At 46.7% G+C, this 13,724-nt stretch overlaps 1 protein-coding gene across 4 annotated transcripts in view; it reads right to left on the bottom strand.

The window, feature by feature from the left end:
- Positions 1-2,189: 2,189 nt before the first annotated feature.
- Positions 2,190-13,724, bottom strand: part of PLD1 (phospholipase D1) — an 86,665-nt gene continuing 75,130 nt past the window's right edge. For all 4 annotated transcript variants that reach the window (XM_026060697.1, XM_026060690.1, XM_026060705.1 and 1 more), the window contains 4 exons: positions 12,754-12,888; positions 9,363-9,516; positions 8,102-8,216; positions 2,190-7,505 (listed from right to left, as the gene is read on the bottom strand). In XM_026060697.1, the coding sequence (XP_025916482.1) occupies positions 7,281-7,505; positions 8,102-8,216; positions 9,363-9,516; positions 12,754-12,888 (629 nt within the window). In that variant the 3' untranslated portion in view covers positions 2,190-7,280. The remainder of the gene's footprint in view (positions 7,506-8,101; positions 8,217-9,362; positions 9,517-12,753; positions 12,889-13,724) is intronic.

Genomic DNA, 13,724 nt, shown 5'->3' with positions numbered 1-13,724 from the left:
AGGAATAATCTCAAGCTAATAGAAACCTGTGAAGCCTCGATAACATCATCGCGCTGAGGTTGTCTCCTTTGTCCGCAGATGGTAACTCACAGGATGTCTAATTACTGAGATCAGGCCGAATACTGCGAGATTACTCATCATTGATCTTGGGCCTAAACAATTTCCCTTGCAATTTTCTTCTTCAAAACCCATTTTTTTTCTCCTCCTTTCTCCAAATTAATTTACATCCCAGACATGAGCCTCGGTAGAAATTCTTGCCATAATCATTTTGAGCTAAATATTCTGAGTAATCAATCAACGCAGCGGAACCAATTTTGCAACTGCCACTTTTGATTTTTCCAATAAAAAACCCCGAGCATTTCACTCACAGTGCTGTTGTGAATTCAGGCTCTTAAAACCTTCACTCCGTCGCATCAGCGCTTCAGAAACGCACTTGAAAATCTGAAGAGCCGGCACAATTGCGGAGAAACTAAAACAGATTGATTTTCAGCAGTGAGAAGAAACCTGTTTTTCCATGGGCCTTTAGACCTTTCTCACAAAACCCTTTCTTTCCTACCTTCCTCCTCTGCAAGCATAACTAAAATGCATTAGTAATCTCATACGTGCAAAAAGCTGGCACTAATTATAAAAGTTGACGCTACTGAGACCTCAGTGCATACGTGTTTGGCTAATGAGGGTGAAAGAACAGGCTTGCTTGGGGCTGGGACAGCACGAGGAGAGGACAGCGGGTCTCCTCTCCGCAGCCTGGTCCGGGGCGCTGGCGGACTCGCTGCCTACGGCAGAGCTTCCCTGTCGGGGGAGGCAGGGGCTGACGTGGTACAAAAGYGGTTGGAAAAATCCAGCCTGGAAGGAATGTGCCAATTAAACGTACCGGTGATTGCTCTTTTTGTTCAAGGTACGTGGGCTGCATTTCTGCTCAGCAAGGAGCGATCAAATTAGAGGCTTTGCAAGTCGTTCCTTGTGCGAAATCTTTGGCGGCAGGAAAGTCAGAGGGAATTTTGCCATTGCCTTCGATGAAGGCAGAGCATTTATGCCTCCCCTGTGCAGTTTATGTCAGCTATAACTCATATGCCAGAAGCTAGCATTTACTTGTATTTTTAATAGGCTAATGGGTGTGGATGAAGCTGTGCCCAATAAAAGCAGGCACGTGCCTATGCGTATGTGAGAAAACAGCAAAAGCAGTAATCGTACCTGCAAGCCTGGCTCTCCTTCACACTTCCAGGCCTGCTGTATCATGCGGGAAAGGGGAAGGATCCTTACTATAAGCAGATAAGAGGTCCTAAACTCTCTAGATTCAGGACTATTTGTTATTTCACAATAATTTCGCATCGAGATGAGCTTGCATTGAGATAGCATGGTTCTCCTGTGTTGCTAGCCCAGGAAATAAGCAATGCTAGCAAGATGCAGCTAGCAACAGACGTCAACCTTTTGACTGCATCCACTCTGCATTACTGCAATTACGGCGCGTTGCCAGCCAGCACCTCTGCGATGAGAAGTGACTGACAAGTCTCAGCATCCTTCCTCCTTTCTGTTATCTTTGCTGGCAAGACCTTGCAGGTGTGATGCCGCAAGCATATAATTAGCTGTGAGATTTCGGAGTCGCAGCAGGAGCAGCTCACAGCGGCAGGCGGCAGCTGCCGGCGCGAGCGGCACCGGCATCCCTGCCCTGCAACGCCGGCTCCCTTATTTTGGCTGCGCTTACGAGGGGCGCCGATTGGAGTGGGAAGTTTTGAAGATGCAGAGAGCCCTGTGGCATTTGCGGAGGGCGATGTAACCTGAGAAACAGAGAAGTTAATATGTTTTCAGTTTGCAACAGAGCTTGAAAACGCCACTGTTGCTTTATTCATCTTTTTCCCCTCCAGAGGTCAACAGTAATCTGCTTTTTCCTCTCTCGGTGCTGAATTTCCTTTACTGTAAGCTAAATAGGGACAGTGGCAAGTTAATTCTAATTTGCAGATGGATGTTTTTTGTCTATGCCTTTCATAATGCCTTTGGATTATTAAAGCAGGATTTACTTATTTATTTAGAAGCCCGGCTTTCTCTTCCTATGCTGTTTTACTTCAGTCTCTCTCTCCTGGGACAATTCGAACGACTCGGTCCAGCCCTTTTTCTCGCGACTCCGGGCCTTCTCCCGTCACGCCGCCACCACCCTTCCCGACACAAGTAGAAACAAGACCAGACCCAAGCGCTTTGACACATGATGTTCAGTTGTATTTTCAGTCTATTAATACACATTCGTTTACCAAATACAAACCGAGTGGGAAAGAAAGCAGTCATGAGCGGAAACAAGGGTACAAAACGGTCAAATCCAGCAGCCTTCACGGAAGGGATAGTCAGTGTTCGCAGCTGCACCGCTGGGAGGGGGAGGCGCAAAGACCTGCGCTCACGTCGGAAACGGAAGCTCTCGTTTTGTTGATGAGTTTAGCCAGAGACACGATTCAGAGAAACATTCCCAGAACTGTGAATTTTGACACTCTTTTCTCTCATTTCCCAAGTGTCAGGAAAGAGTCAGGTAAATAAGAATTATTTACAGCTATGAGATTTTATGAAAACACATTGGGAGGTTAAAAATAGAATAATCAGCAAGACTTGAAAATACAATAGTAAAACAGGCCAAAAAAAAGACCCCAAAAGGATCGTTGCATTYAGCTGTCATTTAGTCTGTGGGTCTGTTCCACCTCGATTTACCTCAGCTCTGCACGTGCAACTTGATTCACCGCCACGGTGTCGCGCTCCTGGCTTCAGCCTTGGTCCTGACAAGGCCCCGATGTCAGCAGCGATGCAGAAGAGGTTGCCCATTCGAATCGGCTTTGCGGAATCAGGGCCGCGAAAGGCTGCGCGAATGCACTGAAGTCTTGCGGGCCCCTCCCCGAGTCAGGGCCACCGGCACCAACGGTGCAGCAGCTCTGCAGCGGAGCGAGGCAGGTCGGTTTAGAGCTGACCTGCGTGGATTTGGGTCTTTCCATTTGGCAGGAGGAAAAGGAAATCGCGCTCATCGAAAGGACCGTTCAGACGTCTCCTTCTGTGGCCCACAAGTGCAGCTTCCGTACATAAGTTACGCAACCCATACTATGTTTACTACGAATGCACAACAAAATTTATTACACTGAAAGAACAACAGCAAGCCAAGACTGAGTTTGATTGTACACAGATGTTTCCCTGGAAGAAATAACGATACTGTGAATTATTACCATCAGGGTCCCACCTAAGCAAAACCCTCACTGAGGGGGGACAGCACCAGGATTGTGAAATCATGTTCTCAAACTTGATCAAAAGAAATTAAAGAAGAGTGTTTGGGATTTAATCTAGGAAAGCTCACAACAAGCCAAGCAACTTTACTGGTGGCTGCCTTGGACGAGAAACACGTTTGCCTGGCATGGGCCTGCTGAGGTTTTCTCCCCACATGCACTTTCACTGGTAAAGGTGAAGTCTCACTTTACAATACCAAGAGATTTTTTATGTGTTTGCCTTAGTTAAAATATTCCCTTCTTAGGATGAAAAATGACAAATGCACTTGCTTGCTTGGGGACAACCCCATTTTTACATCAGCCGACTGCAAAGATCAGGCTGCAAAGACGCTTCCTCTGCACATGCCCAACCGCAGCAAGTTGAGACTGAGACACCAGGAGCCGAGCTGAGCACTTCATCTGCCCTGGAGCACTGGAGCATTTCTTCTACAAATTATATTTTGTCAAGTTCTTAAATACGATGGCATTTTATCCCTCTTTTTYTAAAAAACCATGCATCAATTCCATACTAAGTTTATCCAATCCAACCTCTATACAACAAAATATATATATTAAAATATCACAATATTTAAAAATATATAAAGATGTAGTAACGAGTGTGAATTCTCAGAGTGGCACCTATTAAGGAATACATTTAAAAAAAAAAAAAAAAAAGGAAAGTCTTTACTCAGGTTGAACTACAAAAAAAACCTCTCTCATTTCTTATAGTTCTAACAAGTAAATTCCACAAGAAACAGCTGTTTCAGGGCTTGCTAGGACCTGAACCCACATCACTAGTTGCCGTACTGTACGTTTGCAAGCRATCCCTCTGCAGTCYGGTGAACGTATTAAAAGTAAAAACRCTATGGTACTACGTAGTGATTGTTTAGGTACAGAAATAAACCCTCTCAAGGTGTTAAACCTCACCCTGATAGCGGCTTCTTAATATAAGAAAGAAAACTCCAGTTGCCAGGCGATCCCCAGGAGCCCGGCGCGCGCGCAGGGACGGACGGGGGCTGTCGGAGCGGGGCGGCAGCGGCCGCACGCAGCCGGCACCGCGGGCTCTGCACGGAGGCGTCAAGCCCGACGCTACAGCCCTCTTCTGTGCTGCTCTTATTCTCATTTGAATACCAACGTTATTCCTTTCCCCTCTCTCCAGGAAGGAAAAACAACACACAGACACACACACACACACACGTGCAAAAACTCCCCCCGATATCGGGAGYTGAGCACCGCCACAGCGAAGGGGTGAACGCATCAAAAGCGGATTCTCCGCTTAGACTGAGAGAAACCTGCTCCTGCGCAGGGAGCCCACGCGAGGCCTGTTTGCTACTTCAGCACCGAAAGCCCTTCGGAATTAGCACCTCGTACAGCATCACCGAATTAATCGTGATCCCGGTGGCTCCGCCGGCAGCTTGGTCCTTTGGGAGCGGCAGTCACCGCAGGGCGCTCCGAGCCGTGCGGGGCTTGGGTGGCTTTTCCCTAACGCAGCCTGGGAGAGGGGGATTTAGTGCCACYGGAGCGATGAAGCCCCCACACCTAGCTACTGCCTCAAGAGATAACACCAGGGCGATTCGACGATTGTAAGCATCGTTGCTATAGGGGGACGGGGACAGTAAGAGCACTTAGAWGATGACACGAATCACACACTTCTTCAGGGTTCACATGTGACCGTGGTGTGGGTGAACGCTTCCTTTTCAGCGACGAATACAGATCTATGCGCCTTACACGGATTCTCCGACAGGCTATAATTGTTCCAAGTTAGCAGCGTTGTTCAAACCAAAAGAGCTGAAAACACGTCAGGAGAGAAAAAGCTCCGAACTAGCTAGCACCAGCATGAAATACCAAGACACCTTTGATCTTTTCTTGATTGCAAATGCTCAGGGCACGGCGCATTGCTCTGGCTCAGCAGGGGTGACCCCAGGGCAGGTTTTTAAGGGAAATAATCAAGGGAACATACTCATCTATTTACAGTGCACCGGCCAAAAGCCTCAACCCCCCGGACCAGTCAAGATCACCAGCTCAAGCACTGCGCATGCATTTCCAACAGGCGAACCAGACCACAGATTCACCAACTATAAAGGAGTCTAATTCACAACTGCACCTATAAAACATGAGCAGAAAACAGCAGAAGTTGTAGCAACTGGCTGAAACTTTGGCTGCCCTTGAGGAATGTTTGTTTGTTACTCTCTCAGGTGACGCAGCATACAAAATTACTTGGTACCTATTTACATTTAAGATACAGAAGACAGTCAGCTAAAACGTAAGAGATGGTGCCAGCCATATTTTAGGGTTAGCTTGAGGAATGGTGTGTTTCTTTTCCAGTTAAAAACAAATATGACTGTTGGAAGCTCAAAGGAAAGAAGAAACTTTCCTATGAACACTTTTTTTTTTTTTTTTCCTAACTGAAGTAAATAAAAGTTCATCTGGTCTTTTGACTAAAGAGCATTGAGCACTTCGAGGAACACAGGGCTGAGGACCATCACGCCTGCAGTCCAGCTAGCGAAGGGGTTCCCCTCGGCAGCACTCTCAGCAGAGGAGCTCAGCTTCCCTCTTTCACACACCAGACCCTCTCGTTAGGTATTTCTAACAACCTGCTCTCTTAGTGTTCAACAGGGCATTCCCACCCCCTGGGGCACACAGCTTACAGCTGGGATTACAGGGAGGACACGAAATCGGGAGATGCAAGGGACGGAGGACAGCATACAGACCCAGGGCGGCACCAACCGGGCAACGTCCTGACCCAGGAGCGGCAGTGTTCTGCCCAGGGATGCAGTATATGCATGGCTGATTCACTACCCAGCGAGATGCAAAAGAGTTTTGCAAACCATCTTACACAAATGCAAAACAGGACTGGACGTGTTAAGTTTTACCTGTRCTTGGGAAGACATGTTCTGCATGACCGATTGTGGCCAGTCTAATAACAAAGTAGAGCACAGGGACAAGCTCTCCCCTTCTCCCTTGCATTCACCCAGTCTACAGAGTGGGGAAAAAAAAAGATGTGAGCTTAGTTTGAGCACAGCTGGCCTGACATTTCAGCTCTCCCTTCTTTCAAATAGGGAGAAAAAGGAATGGAAAGAGAAGTGTATATATTTAATGCAATATAAATGCATGGGTAAAGGATCCAAAGCACAGAGCTGAACCTGGCCAGGCTTGCTTTTGAGTTTCTGTTCCCTGTCACACATAGCACCTCACTTTCCTTCAGCAAGGAAGATCTAAGGCTTCAGTTTAAAATTTGTTTCTCTCTTGGAGAAAGCCTTCCTGCAGTTTAAACCAATTGATGTACTACACGTCTGTAATAGCCAGAAAACTAGTGATTTCTGACACCTTTAGATCCATCGAGCTTTGCTAAGATCTACACAGCACCATGCTGTGTATTGTGAGGATTGCTGATTGCTCTAGCTGTGGTAAAAACATTTCCCCCCGCTAAGAGGGGAAAAGAGRCCAAAATACTGATTCTGATAAAAGATTGTTAGCCTGTTCCCAAAACAGAAATGCAACATCTACCCTTGACAAGCTGTGATCGTAGGAATGCCCAAGACAGCATCGAGCAGCACTTCCCAACAATGCCAGAGCCGCGAGAAGCATCCCGGCAGAATACGAACAGCGATGAGATGAGGGGGCTCCAGCAAGCAAACGCACTGATATCTGAAAGCTCTACAAAGCACACGCATCCTGCAGCTCCTGCATAGCCACATCACAATTACTGTACATTACAACCACACTGGCAGTAGTAATAATATGTATTAGGATTTGTTTCCCTTCCTAGGAAGCAGCCTGCATCCTTTAGGTGCTCAGAAATTGTCTAAAGTAGTAACTTCTTCAGAGAATAAACTTCTCATTTGTCATAATTCCCAAGTCTTTTTGATCCTCTCCTTTGTTAGTGTCAATTTGCTTGAAGTTCCTCCACCAAAATCCTTACGAAAGGCACGTTAGTTTGGCAGAGACCTTTTTTGCCTCCCTTCGCAAAAAAAAACTTTCTGAAATCCTATACTGTTCATAAACTTGTCTTTAGAGAACTAGACTTTTAAATGTAAAGCAGTCTCAATCTTCTTAAGTCCAAACCTCCATTGGTACCATGGATTCTTTTGTTCCAACAGAAGGAAGCAAGTATTCTTCCTCCAGAAAATGAAAGGGGAATTGTACTAGAAACCCACGAATCTTTTTCAATTCTTCTGCTGCTTTCACAGGATCATCATTTGCTAATTTTGGTTTGTTGATGAAATCACGCAGTTGGGCTAAGTTATTCACCTGGTCACTGGGAAGGCATCGGAAAACCTGATCAAAACAGAAAGAAGAGGTGGTATGTCAGAGCAGGGGCAATACTGCAATATACAGTTCCCAAGAAAAACTCAGAATATAACGTAAATATGCCTCTGGATGGAAGTGACTCAGTTAACAGTCTGGACAACGGGGAAGGAGAAGGTATGCACAAATCCATCATACAGTTAGGGCATGAAGAGGGGAAACTCCAGGGCTTTTTCTGATCACTTCAGAAAGATTACTGGAAAACAGAAGCAAATAATTTACTTCTACTCCATTTACACTGTGGCCAACTGGAAGAAGCAAACCGGGAGTGTTTCACTGGAGCTACAGCTGATACAAGTAAAAGGAGAAATCACAACTGCTCCTTCTTGGGCTGCCACCGTTATTTGAGGGGACACAAAGTCCAGTCCAATTTCTTGTTTGCAGCTTGTGCATTTCACTGAAACTATGTGTTCTTTCAAAACATCTCTGACCGACTCTAGGAGCCGAACTCGCTTCCCTTTCCTGTCCCCTCTTGCCACCAAACACAAGTTGCTGCTTCTCCCATTTACATCTCTTGAGAACAAGGAAGCTGGAAGGAGAATGGGAAAAGGAACCGTATGCTTCACCTTATCGAAGACGGTGGCATTGCGGGCTGCTGTTGCAATCCACACCTCCTTGAAGAATTTGTCACAGACGGGATCCTGGTGGTCTGAATTGAGATCAGAGCTGCCAAGTACAACCCTGAAAAGAGAAGACAAAAGAATTTGTGCCAACAGAAGCCGAGACAGTGGGAACATTATTCTTGTCTTCCACAGCTTCAGAAGGAAAACAAGAGCAGCTGATAAGAGAATGCCAGAGGCAGCTACTAAATTACCTTACCTCAAAAACATCCTGAAGTTGCGGCTAATACTGAAGAGCTGTGTTATTACTTTTATTATTACTTGTTTGCAATAGTGCCTAGAGTTTCCAGCCTTTCTGTACTAGGTCATGTGCAGACGCACCTGAGTGTGGCCAACATCACCCGTCAGGGATTGAAAAGCTACCCCTTAGGAAGACAGCAGGTTTTCCAAAGGCAAATAGTAGACAGGATTAAAATTAATCTATTTGAAATATGAGGAAGCCATTGCCATGAGAGCTGAGCATGTGCTTATGGGTTCAACACCCTGCAGGGTCCCGCGTCGGGCCCTGTGTCCCCTGAGCACTGAGCGCATTCACTCCACTCCCCCTCACCGAAACACCAGGAAAGAGAGTTTCCTTGTGAATTGCCAATAAACATTGCTGGGTGCTCCGAGAACGCCTTGCCTGCTCCCTGCTGCCCCTACAATAGTCTGTCAGCCTTAAAGCTGCGTATTTTCTCCTTTCTTTCTGTTTAATAACTGTCCAGATGGGAAATGGGAGGGGGAGAAAAAGGTCTTAATGAAAAAATGGCTGTTTTGTGGGCCAGATGGTTGCTCCGAGTGAACAAACTTCCATTAAAGAGAGAGACACCACTACCCAAAATTGAGAGTGTGTGAAAACAGGATCTGGAGGCAAAATATCACTGTCTTGTTTATGAGCTCTCTTAGTCAAATGCTTGAGCAAAATGATTTGTAAGCCAAACCACTGCTGAGCTGAGGAAAGGGACCACATGAGACACGTTAACTCCAGGCAACAGTAAAACTCTCTGGGCTAAATGGAGGCCAGGCAAAGCTAAATCTAAATAAGCATCTGAAGCTCCATTGGTTTTAAAGGCTTTGACCCCTTTCACCAGGCGTAAATCTGAGCAAGCTCTGCACAGATACCCGCTCCTGCCTGGGAGCGGCGAGGCCCAACAGTGCTTGGGCAGCCGGGGAAAGCGCCGTGGTCTTGGTTCTCCCTACGGCATTCAGGAATTGCCATCGGTCGTACCTGAAGCATCGAAGGCGGAGAGACTGAGCAAACTTTCCAGCGCTGTAGTGCTCCCCGTCCATCATGGAGGGGATGGTTTCCGTGTCCTGCACGATGATTGCTATTTCACTGTCCCGTTTCCCAAGCATGCTGCGGTCGTTGATGTTAGCGGAGCCTTGAGAGGAAGAAAACAAAGCAACTACAGTAAACCACAGCAGCACGCGTCCAGTCCCCAGAGGTCACCACAGCCCCTAGGCAAGAGCCGTCGGTATTTCGGGGCCTGGGATTTCCAGACGCTCAGTGCAAAGGCACAGCCCAGACACCCGCGGGCGTGCGACTCTACGTCAAAGGAAGCATCGCTTCAGCTCTCTTCCATGCTTATGCTCTTCTGCGTATCCTCCACCACCGCCAGCCACCCCTTGTCGCTCCACTGCACTGTCCACCCTACTGCATCCTTCGTCTGTGCGTGGGAAACGTATATGAGCTTAGCTAGGTAAAATTAGCCCATCCATGTTCAGCTGCCCCCCATGACTTCCAACTCAAGTGACAAAGCCCAAGGAGAGTGCAGAGGTTAACAGTCTCTTCCCTGCCAGTAGAAGACAGAGGGCTGGACTGAGTTACTTCCATTTATTTTTGAAACCAGAGAAAATCAATGCATGTATCTCATGAGCACCCCCCATTTCATGCTCGTTCGTGACACAGTTTCAGCTGCTCAGAAGTGAGGGTTTTGAGATGAAGGTCTGTCAGAGCTGACCCCCTACCAAAGGCACCTCCTTACAGAAGGAAACAAAGACTCCAGGAGAGTCTTTGGAGAAGGGAAAGGTTAAATTATAGTCAAGCCAATGCCAACATTTTAAAAAGTTTAATTTCTCTGTAACCTCCCAGGTGCTTTTGCTGAATGATACCACAGCATTCAAAGGTCTTAACTGCGTTTGGTTTGGATAATAAGTTAAGGGAGCAGGACAGGCTCTATGGGTATATCCTCTCAATCTTTAGTAACGTCAGGAGGGAAAATGTATCATTTGTATTTGGAGGCTAGGAGGTTTTAGGAAGGTGGATTTAGGAAGAAAAAAGTCACTTCCATCGACACTGCGCCAAGGCAGGGGGCAGGATCTGGCTATGGGTAACTAACACCCAGAACTTCCAGTATCGCCAGGGGCCACGTTTTAATATCTGTGCGCGCAAGAGTTGTTTGCTCAGTCACAATCACTGTTAATGCAGTAAAACATGGGGTTTGGAGAGCGATCTCACCAAGGGGATTGTTTCTTTTCTATTCTTCATTCTGTGACTGCTGCAGCACTAGTGCAAGCTGTATAAAACCCAAATCCCCCAAATAACGGGGCACTTTCAGAATGCACGGCCAGGGCATGTATCACATGGGTGTGGGACTGACAGATATTCTGGAGGCAGTTCGCAGCTTGGCAGCCCTGGGAAACATTCCCTTTGGTCACAAATCAGAACTGGTTTCCCCTCTTGCCGCACTACCGTCCGTCACCCTGTTCCGGCACGCTTCTCTTGAGTGCCGTCAGGTTATTGCAGCCACCTTGTTTTGCTTCGTTCCTTGCTAGATACTACTTTGCTTGGGCTCTGACGGTGCCCCTCATGAAGCAGCCCCTCACCGAGATGCGCTACCAGCTTGCTACCAGCTGGCTCAGAGGGACACGTGCGCCTGGGGCTCACTGCCAGAAGCTAAGCAGCTCCGTCACCAGCTGCACCCCGAGCGTGGGAGCTCATCCTGCCCGCACGCAGAAACCGGGTGCTGTGCAGAGGTGTGATGCCCAAACAATTACTCAAAGCTGGCTTGAGGCTTCAGTCCCCAACGAGTTTTCTCTGTCCTGCACAGACATCAGAAAGCAAAGGAAGGGGGATACCATAGGACTTTTCACCCAAGGGGAGAAGAACAGCAAGACACTACAACAGACAGCAGTCGTTAAGTCATCTACCCCAAAAAATGACCAAACAAAAGGTCTCCAGACAACCCTAACTCCCTAATCTGACTCCCACAGAGGGGACCCCAGGCACTAGTTACCCGTTCAGCCTTTCCAGTGACTGAATACGCTCTACAGGAGTTAACGCTTCAAGAGGAAAAACGAGCCAAGCCCCTCACAATATTTTGACCTTCCCTCTCACCACAAGGCCGACTCTCCTGCACGGTGGCCAGATCAGCACTTTACTTTCACGCACTCCGTCTCTTTCTTAGGTGGAAACGTGTAGAGATGTGAACTAATCAAATCGAAGTCCTAACTATTCCACCAGCAGGAAACTGTCTCAGAAAACTTAACCCAGGACAGTTTTGTGCCCAACCAAGGTGCAAGCCTCTGGCAGCTCTTCTTTGGGGGTTTGCACTCCCCCGGGAGCGCCAGCCCCTCGCTAGGGACGCGCAGGGGAAGYGCTGCCCGGTGTGCTCACGGCCCCGCAAACCGCGCTGCGCTTGGCAGCTGCGCCCAGCCCCTGCGCCAGCAGCACACGCAGACTCCACATCACCTTACCAGCCAGCCCTGACGTTCACGCAATATAAAAATCAGTCCGCAGGCTTATGGGCATGACGAATAGTAATAGAGAGCACTCTCTCAGACCTGCAGACCATCGCAGTTGCAACAATACCACTACTGCTATAATAATAAATCTATTTCTCGGCTGTTCTGCATACCAGAGACCTGATCTGACCCCCGAGAGGATAACCGAAGGGCAAACCATACCAGTCCTAACCACAAGGCGTCCTAGACTACAGGCCATATTGCTGCTTTGAAGAAGGGAAATATTTTGATTCTTTCAAAATCTAGTATTAAATGGTTCTTTGGCAAAGTTCTCATTACTGATATTACAGATCAAAAAGGGTTTCTTTAAAGAAACAGGCTCAAATTCTGCTTTCCTATTGTAACGTATAACTCAGAGCCCATGCTCTCTTGTCTTTGCTATACGATCTCACAATAAATACGGTAACAGAGTCAGATGAAAAGCTATCTATTACTTGTTATAACATATTTCCCCATTCTTAGGAAATGGAGTTGATAAATGACACATGTTGTCCAAACCTTCCAAATTTTACGGCACATTCTGTTCTTTAAGGAACAGATGACAAGTCTCACAAGTTTTACTGCTAGAGCAGAGTTTGATACAAGACAGATGGACAAAATTCCCTCCACTGGGATTCTCTTAACTATTACAGAGATTTAAAACAACTTAAAAAAAAATTGAATGACAGGCCTCCAAATCATTTTCTCTCTCCTGCCTACCCTCTTCATTAATCCATGAATTTGTTTGTTCTTTTAACTGCAAAACATTTCACTTGGAAGAAATCATAACATAGAAAAGAACATGGCATAGCAGCTTCGTACATGCCAAGGAAGCTAAGGGAATATTTCAGGTATAATCAAAGGGTGCAAAACTCTCCTGCAAGCACCCTGCTCACCAATTATGACAGTGTTGTCATCAGCAATGAGCAATTTGCTGTGAACGTAGATGAGTTCAGTGACTAGTTTTCCTTCCAACTCTGCATATGTTCGAAGTCCACAGAATGATATGTAGTTTATCCACTTATCTCCAACTGAAAATTAAAAAAGAACAAAATGGGATGGGATGAGGAAGGGGGAAGGAGAAAAGAAAGAGAAAAGATCCTCTTTATATAAAGCCCGGTATGAATAACAGTTTACTTTTAACATCTTTTTTTAACGAACGGATAATAGAAGCAAGTCTCTTCAAAAATAGATTTAAAAAATGCCTGTGGGCTCTCTGTGCTGCTCTGATCCACTGCCTGCTCAGATACTTCACCTTGGTGAAAAAATGACCCAAATCTCTCCCATTATGCAGCATGCAAGTACTCACAATTGATATGAGCGTCTGAAAATAACTGGACTATGTGACTGTTTTTCTGCAGGATCTGCAGAGAAGAGGTTTTAAGCAGGTGTTTTGTCTACGCACAGTATGGAAAATATGTGCTAACGTGAATTGTCTGCAGCTCAGATTTATACAGAAAACTAGAACGAATGAGGCATTATGTACGCCTCTTACATTTATGACACGTGTTTTTCATGGTGCTCTGATTTCTACCAGAGCACATTCAAGCAGGCATGCTCATGGTGAGAAAGCAACTCTAAAACCAGCCTTACGATCAAGCAGGTTTTTCCTCTGTGTGTTCGCTGAAGGCCAGAAACAATTCCAGGGTTGGGTTTACTGGGGCGGGGGGAGGCAGAGGGCCTGCAGCTCCCCAGAAGCGTGGCCCAGTTCAGGACACGTTCCAAATAACACGATCCCGAGCAGCTGCAACTGCTCCGTGCTCTTTCCCTTGGGTCCTTCCCTCATCCAGATCAGGGCTGCATCCAAATACAAAGTCTGAATATCAGCCAAGGCTCACACGTCCTAATAAACTTCAGTGATGGGATA

This window comes from Apteryx rowi, unplaced genomic scaffold (genome assembly GCF_003343035.1).
Source record: "Apteryx rowi isolate R43461 unplaced genomic scaffold, aptRow1 scaffold_10, whole genome shotgun sequence".
In the NCBI taxonomy this organism is placed as follows: Eukaryota; Metazoa; Chordata; class Aves; order Apterygiformes; family Apterygidae; genus Apteryx; species Apteryx rowi.
The sequence above is the reverse complement of the archived record's forward strand: the minus strand, read 5'-3'. Positions and strand labels throughout refer to the sequence as shown.